Below are 8,735 nucleotides of genomic sequence, written 5' to 3'. Positions count from 1 at the left end.
TCTAATCTATTCCATTGATCCTCAGGTCTATTTTGATGCCAATACCATGCTGATTTTATCACAGTAGCCTTGTAGTATAATTTCAAGTCCGGAATGGTAATGCCAAAATGGTGGCATTTATTCATTCTCTGCTCAATATATTATTAATAAATCAATGTTAAAGTGTAAAAGAGCTATGGCCTTTATAATTACATGCAAATCACTCCTTTGCAGCAGCACATAAGTGTTGCTGTGTCAACAAAGTAATAATTTATAGGTTATAATCCAGTGGATCAATTTATAAGGAAAGTTTTTAGTACCCAAATAAAAAAGAATATCTCCTAATTTTGTTACTGGGCTGACTTTTTGACAGCGGAAGTGGCTGATGAAATGGTGGGGGTTTTTATCATGGTTTATTAACTCTTCTTATACCAGTATTTCTCCATGACCTGTGGGTAATTACTGCAGATGATACCATATGTCAACATTCTCTAACATATATTTATTGTTGTTTTCATAATTTTATAAGACAGAAGGGATACAGAGATTTCTACCACCTCATTCTTCCTGTAACCCTCTCTAGAGGTATTCATAGAGTTATTTATAATAAAAAATTCTAAACACACACAGATTCAATTGAATTTTGGGGAAATTAAAATTTCTCTGCAGAAACTAATACTTCCTTTATCATTGTTTTCAATTATTTATTGTATCAAACCTGCTTCTAAATTTCTTGGTTGCGTGCAAACTTCTAACTTGACTTCCTGAGCATGTGCTTAGAAATCAGCTACATTTCTACATTTCAAATACCTCGGTGGAGTATTTTCTTGCTTTCTTTTCTTTTTTTTTATGTGTGTGTGTGTGTGTGTGTGTGTGTGTGTGTGTGTGGGAGGGGTACTGGGAATCGAATTTAGGATTTTACACTTGCCAGGCAAGTACTGTGCTGCTGAGCTATATTCCCAGCTCTGGAATTTTTCTTAATTTTCTTGATGTAGGATTTATAGATTACTGATGATTAGAAGGTCTATATGCTTTTATCTCCATCAGCAATAAAGTCATAATTTTTTCCACTCTGGAAATCCTTAATTTCCTCAATAACTTCTAAGTGAACTTTATACAATCAATTATCAATTTCTGATGTTACAATTTTCTGTCTGATGAACATGTTTTAAAAACATCTATGATTTGGTATCAGTATGAGATTTCTCTGGACAAGCTCAATGTAGGAGTCTGTCCTTAAAATTTCCCTTTGTCTCTCCAAAATGTATTTCTTTTCTTTTTTCAAACTATGTATCCAGTGAAAATTTCCCCAGTCTCAGGTTTACTGAGCAATCTCAGCTTTCTGAAATGAGTTGACTGGACTTGTCCTCTGGCTTTAATTTCTCAAACACTTAGATGAGTTCTAACCTTACTTACAATATGTGTGAGGTAGCAATGCTGAGAACAAGATTTCTCAAACATTTCATGATAGTTACCTCATTTATATCCATTAAGAATTTTTGTTAGTGATTAAGCTTTCAGATATCCCATTGGTTCCAAAGAGAAAATAACCTGAAGTACCCAAACTGGATAGAAACACAGGAAAGGCCATTATAGGAGGGAATCAAAATATGGAAAGAATGTAAGAGACCCAGAGTTAAGCAATTTGGGACTAGACAACAAGGATAGAAACACATTATAAAATGTGTGATTAAAAAGTTAGTTGCATACTTTGCACTAAGTTGTGATTGTTGTCATGATTGCTACGGTCATTTGTTATTTTATTTTATTTTTTTTTTCATTTGTTATTTTAGGCAATGGCCTGGTGACTACAAGCTTGCAATTAATAAAGTCTGAGGAAATCAATGGATTTTAAGATTTAGAGGTGAAAAATGGCTGGATGATGTGCTACAAGAAAAATACTGCTTCTCTAGAAAGCCCTGAGACAGCTCTGCTTTGTCCACAGCACCTACTATGTGGTCCAATAGCAGTGCTGCTCCCTTCTTGCTGACAGGCATTCTGGGCTTGGAAGCAGTTCATCACTGGATTTCCATCCCCTTCTTTGCCATCTACCTCTCCATTCTTTCAGGCAATGGCACACTTCTCTTCCTCATTTGGAATGACCACAGCCTTTATGAGCCCATGTACTACTTGCTGGCTCTCCTGGCAGGTACAGATCTTGGGATGACATTAACTACCATGCCCATGGTCTTGGCTGTCCTCTTGTTTGACCACAGGGAAATTGCCCAGGGTGTCTGTTTCACTCAGTCCTATTTAATTCACTCATTGGCCATCGTCGAATCAGGGGTCTTGCTTGCCATGGCCTATGACCGTTTCATTGCCATTCGTTCCCCCTTGAGGTACAACTCCATTCTTACCAATTCCAGGGTGATGAGGATAGGACTGGGCGTAATGTTGAGGGGCTTTGTGACCATTGTGCCTCTAATTGTGTGGCTCTACTGGTTCCCATACTGTCATTCCCATGTTCTTTCCCATGCCTTTTGCCTCCATCAGGATGTCATGAAGCTTGCCTGTGCTGATATTACCTTTAATCGCTTATACCCAGTCATTCTGGTGGCTTTGACTTTCTTTCTGGATGCACTAATCATTGTTTTTTCTTATGTCCTGATTCTAAAGACAGTGATGGGCATTGCCTCTGGGGAGGAGCGAGCTAAGGCCCTCAACACTTGTGTCTCCCACATTAGCTGTGTGCTGGTGTTCTACATCACCGTGATTGGGCTGACCTTCATCCACAGGTTTGGGAAGCATGCCCCACATATGGTCCACATCACCATGAACTATGTCTACTTTCTCTTTCCACCATTCATGGACCCCATTATATATAGCATCAAAACTAAGCAGATTCAGAGAAGCATCGTTCATCTGTTTTCTGTACACAGCAGGGCTTGAGCCATTTGTTAGGTCTTGAGGGTATCATAATTCTAGACCTTTTCTGTTATTGGAAAAATATTGTTGATTTACTCATTTTTTAATTTAGAGTTAATTGAAACTTTAGTAATGCCTTATATACATTTTATACCACATAAAGAGAAATTGGAACATGTTTTCATTTTTGCATACATGTTTTGAATCTATGTATATTGACAAGGATGTTGTCTAATAGTTACAAAAGGGGATTTTCAATGTATTCACCATAAGTAAATGATAAAGGCTAAAAAAACAGATTTAATCCAGGTGTGGTGGCTCACATCTGTAATCCTAGTTCTCAGGAGGTTGAGGCAGAACGATTGCTAAAGCTTAAAACCAGCTTGGGGTACACAAGCAGGTTCAAGGCCAGCCTGTTATATATATAGTGAGACCCTGTCTAAAAAAGAAAAGACAAGAAAAGTGAACAAAAATTAATAAGATTTATGTGAAGCAAAATAGCAACTATTGAGAATTCTCAAAAAGTTACACCTAAAATTTTAGTTTCTCTTGATAGATGTATATATTTGTTATTAAAAGGAAACTGATAGAGAAACAAACTAGCAGAAACCAACAAATTTCCCAGCACTGGTGGAAGCCAGATGCCTCCTCCTCTGTTTTCCTTCCTTCTGGCTGCTCTACAGCAACTTATTCATTGTTATTTTTCTACTTTATCTCCTAGTGTTTTCCTTCTGAAATGACTGATTATATTTAGACTCCATCCCCTAGGTTTGTATTTTCTGTCATCTATTTCTCACATGAAAAAAACTCAGAACTTTTAAAGTCATTAAATTTTCAGCTAACCAACACAGAATCATGGGTAAAGTAATGATCTGATAGAACTGATAAGAGGTATTTTTTACCACTTGTATATTGTGATCCTGCAAATTTCTTCAAGGTGTTTGTATGATGTTATCTTGCTTATTTTGGTTGAATCATGACCCACTACTTGTATATGTTATAAGTAATGCCCACTTCTTTATCTACGTTGATGCTGTTCTAGTGTTTGGACTGAGCTCTCTTGATGGCATGTCATTTAAAAATGTGCTTTCAGTGTCCTCTGAAGATGGCTGTTTCTTCTAATCTAAACCCACTTTTCTGTTTGATCTACCCCCTGCCATTATATTTTCTAATCAAAGCTCATGTACAGAGTCCACAAAATAATCAGCTCACCCTAAATTCTCTTTTATCTAAGAAATCTTTTATATTAATGTCCTATCAAGGAAATGAAAGCTCTAATAATATGTAGAGATTTGAAAAGATAAGTCTTTTCAAACCCTGAAAGCTAAACGTGTAGTATTCTTCCAGTTCTATTCTTCTTAGAACTAAAAACTGCCCACACCTGTATGTTTCAGATTCAGTCACTATGCAGATAGCTACTTGGAGTGCTTGAGAACCCATGGGTTTTATTCATTGTCATTTTTCTATTTGTCTTGCATTTTGCCTTTTCCATTTGGTTGGAAATTCATATCATTCTAAAATACAAGCTACACATAGGGAACCAAAAGGCCACTATAGGTATATTGGAAAGAACAATACAGAAAAATATAGCCACATCGCAGTTCTCAGCAAATGAAGGATTTTTGTAACAGCTGCAAATTCAAGATACTAGAAAACAGGATTTTGAAGGTATTTGTATGATGTTTGTAAGGAGATAGGCTACAACTATAACTATTTGGTGCAAATTTAGAAGTGATGTACTAAAAATAGGTATGTTTCAGTATTGTAGTAAACAGAATTATCTTAATGTATATTAGAAATTATGAGATCTAGTTGACAATGCATATTTATTTAAGTGGTAACAAGGAACAGCATAGCATGGTTAAGTACCTAGTGGTCTTTAAGCAATCTATATCAATCACCACAATCAAAAAGAAAGACCCAGGGTGACTATTAAAAACTACTTCTGTTAATAAATATACACTTATGAATCCTATACTAAATAAAATTTATGACATATGAGTTGTAGTCATAGTTCACAAGGGAAAAGATTTAATTCAGGACACATAATTTATAGGGCTATTTTATAATATTCACACAAGGAGTCAAATGCAAAACAGTGTGGGAGATCTGGCCACAAACTACAGACCCAAAGAATCCAGCTGAAGGCCTGGATCCCACAGCAATGTTCTGAACGAGTTCAGCTGAAGACCTAAAATTCATGTCCTTGATGAGTCCAACTGGAAGCCTTGTGCCCACGACAACATCCATAAAGGATCTGTGCTGAGAAGGCCCCAGGATCAGTGGTGGAAGCCAGAAAGTCTGTGCCAGTGGGGTGAAGGGGGTGTGTCAGCAGCCTGAGGGATCTGCACTGGAGCCAGGAAGTGATGCTCAAGATAAGGACCAGCTTTCTCCTGAAAAGGACAGCAGCTATCCTCAATGACAGTGAGGTCCCAAGCTCCTCCAATGATGACAGCTGAGTTCATACCAGGAAAGCCAGCATGACAAGCTTCCCCAGGATGATCAGCAGCACACCAGCTTCCCCTCCAGTTCTCCTTTTATGCTGTTGACAGCAATCCTCAGGGGGGCCTTCCACACCTAGCACCAGGCTGATTCAATTCAGCTGGGTGTTACAAAGTGCCCTCTAGTCAATTCACCACACTATGTATTTTGTTTTATAATTTTATACTTTGCAAAACTTTTTAATTAATCAATCAATATCTACCCACTGAACTGGTCATCTGTAAAGACACTTATTGAAGATTTTAAATAAAAAAGTGTTGCTCCTTCTGAACAGACCCCCCTTTGTTTTTACTATTTTTATTCTCATTACAAAATAATGAAAGCATCATTCGTCTAACAATTGCAGCCTTCAGGAAATTTGCTGAGGCCCATCTTCATGCTCAGCATGGTCACTCGCTTATTCTGCACCTTACAACAGAAATAGCTCTGAAAGGGGCCAGGGAGATGGCTCAGTAGAATAAGCGTTTGCCTGGCAAGCATAAGGGACTGAGTTTGATCCCCAGTTCTGCCAAAAAAAAAAAAAAGGAATGGCTCTGAGGGTTCATCAAATTACACCACTCTACTGTTCTCTCACACATCCAAGAATTCTGTCAGAGGAGTAATTATATTTCCCCATCACCTTATGACTTTTTAGGGTAAACTTTTACCATTGAAAATGAACAACGATTTTTTGTTTGTTGTGTGATGAGATCTGATTTACTTATTTTTTTAATTAATTTAGATTCCAGATAGAATCTTTTTTTTTTTTGCAGAACCGGGGATTGAACTCAGGCCCTTGTGCTTGCCAGGCAAGTGCTTATTCTACTGAGCCATTTCCCCGGCCCCTTGACTTACTTAATTTTTAAGATTTTTATTTTTATTTATTTTTTCTGTATTTAAGGAAGATGACTGGGGAGATGGCTCAGTAGAATAAGCACTTCCCTGTATTTAGGGAAGAGTCTACAGGGTGTTCAGGGTCTCACTACTAGATTGGACTCATAGTGATTCTCCTGTTAACAGCCTTCCAAGAGCTGGGATTACAGGCGTGCACCACCACACCCAGTCTCAATCACAGTCTCAGCGTGCCCCAGGGGCAGGGCTGGCATGGCAGGCCTGGGGGTCCAGGCCTGGCCCCTTCCCTGCTTTCAGGTGCTTTAATTAGCTGAGCTATTTGGCCTGCCCAATTTTTAAGATTTTTAATTTAACTTTTTATGTGTTTTTTGGGGGCAGGGCTTTGATAAGTTCCCCAGGCTGGCCCTGTCCTTGAGATCTTCCTGCCTCAGCCTCCGAAGTTCTGGGATTATAAAGAGGTGCCAGCACATTCAGCTGGGGATGACTTAACTGAACTCATAGCAGACTGTAATCTCTTGTCCTCATAGCACACTGCTTTTTTCAGGTGTTGCTCCAAAAGAGCTCCACAAAAGTAGTTAATTTCATGTTTGTAGGCAATCAGCATTCTTGATAAGGCACAGAAAATCTCATCAACACACAACTGTTAAAAATCCTATTATTTTTCTTAGTGAAATTCTGTATCGTTTCTTATTTTTTTAAAATTCTCTTTAAAACATCCTATTAATAAACACAGAATTTAACCACTAATTTATAATGTTAATATTGCAGGCAGCCGAGTTAGATAGAAATATAGGCAGTCAGACAGGGCCAGACCCTCAAAGGAGACAGCACAGAAGATGAGATGCCTTACAACTGTGGGCGGGGCGGATGCTCCTGCTGTGAACCAGACCTAAAGACCTAAAGGCCAAACAAATGCTAACCGAGTAGCACCTGGGATTGATATTCTAAATAGGTATCAATCACCTGGAAAGACCCAAGTGAGTCACTAGCCCAACCCCCAACAGATAGAGACCCTGTCCTGTATTCCAACCCCCAAAAGGAAAAGACCCTGTCCCTGTCCCATATTCATGCCTGCTTGCTAGATGACTCGCTTTCCCATTTGTTACTGGATTTAATCAGTCTTACCTGAGCAATGGTGCTTGTAATCCCATTGGTTGACCATAGTTTTGTCCCACCTCCTGCCCACCTAAGTGAGTTCCCATTCTCTCTACCTTTGCCCCACATGGTTTTACACTATAAGGACCCTGGAAGAGACAGCTTCCCGTGGAACTACCCGTTCAGGGCCCCCCTCCTGTCCCTCTCTTGGACAGGAGCTTTCTTTCCCTCAATAAATATATTCTGCTCATAACCTCCGTTTGTTCCTAAAATTCATTCTTCAGTTTTAGAGGACACAAACTCCTGCAGGTCAGGTCAGGAGATTGTTTTTCCCCTATGTCATTTGGACGTTCCCAGTATCATTTGGAGGTCACCCACCGAGATCAGTTTTTCTCCCTGTATCATTAAAACTTTTGGTGAATTGACATGACAAATTTGTGAAGAATTTTCTTTCCTTTTGTTTGAAATCTGAGAAATTTTGCTTCTTCCCCACATTTGTGAGCTTTCTGTAAAGCCTCTAGGAAGCTCTCCTCTCAGGTCCAGCCTCCACCTGACTTTTCTGACTGGTGTCAGGGCCTGGGCAGCCTTGTGCACACATACATCGAGTGGAAGGGCATCACTCATCTTTCTGAACGTGTGACATCCTCCAGGCCTCCATCTCTGGTCTCTCATCTGTACTACAACGGTGTTGGTATTGGACCTGGTTGGTTCTTTGTCTGTAGTTAGCGTACTGTAGAACAGTTTCAGGACAGCCCACACTCCCTCATACCCCTATAGTCCCACATAGCCCTCAACTCTTGGTGGTTGCTCATCTGTTTTTTTATCACAATAACTTCTTGTCTTTTTGAGAATGTCATACCAAAAAGTTCATAGAGTACATAACTCTTTGTGATTAACTTCTTTCTTTCTCTCTTTTTTTCTTTTCTTTTTGGCCAGTTCAGCCCACCCTGAAGGCAGAGCTGGTACAGCATGTGGTGCCTGGGATCAAACCTCAGTCCCCTACACCTACCTAAGCTAGCCTAAGCAGGTGCTTTAGACTGCTGAGCTATCTCGCTGGCCCCATGTGATTAATTTCTTATATTCACTATAAAGTCTTTGGGTTTTTGCAGAATTGTTGGGTTTATCAAGCATTCATTTCTTTTTAATTAAATAATATTCCTTTCAAGGGTGTTGCACTACAGGGGTGACACTGTTTCCCCACCATTTTCCCACTGTTTTCAGTTTCATGTTGTTTTCTGTTTCCTCTCCACTTTGACCCACCTGGCCATTCCTGAGACCTTGCTTTCCACCACGCTGCTCAGTGTCTGCATTTCGAATGTCAGGCCCTGCTCTCTGCCTGCCCCTGTTACTCATGCACTGTACAGAAAATCACTCAGGTCTTTACAACCTTATCAATCTGCTGGTTTCCTTACTCTCTGTCTCAGACCTATACCCTTGTGGGAGTCTATCTCTTATCTGGCTTC

The 8,735-nt window shown here is 39.4% G+C and overlaps 1 protein-coding gene across 1 annotated transcript; it reads left to right on the top strand.

The window, feature by feature from the left end:
* The first annotated feature begins 1,932 nt into the window (after positions 1-1,932).
* On the top strand, positions 1,933-2,868 carry LOC101576025 (olfactory receptor 51B4). Its single transcript, XM_004642000.1, has one exon. It carries the CDS (start codon positions 1,933-1,935, stop codon positions 2,866-2,868), a length of 936 nt encoding a protein of 311 aa, XP_004642057.1.
* The last annotated feature ends 5,867 nt before the right edge of the window (positions 2,869-8,735 follow it).

The sequence above is a fragment of the Octodon degus genome, unplaced genomic scaffold (assembly GCF_000260255.1).
Source record: "Octodon degus isolate 3935 unplaced genomic scaffold, OctDeg1.0 scaffold00146, whole genome shotgun sequence".
Taxonomy (NCBI): Eukaryota; Metazoa; Chordata; class Mammalia; order Rodentia; family Octodontidae; genus Octodon; species Octodon degus.
Note: the sequence above shows the minus strand (reverse complement) of the source record. Positions and strands in the feature narration are given on the sequence as shown.

What these genes read in the sequence shown, in the direction of transcription:
- LOC101576025 (XM_004642000.1), top strand. Translation starts at nt 1,933, where the DNA reads ATGTGGTCCAATAGCAGTGCTGCTCCCTTCTTGCTGACAGGCATTCTG.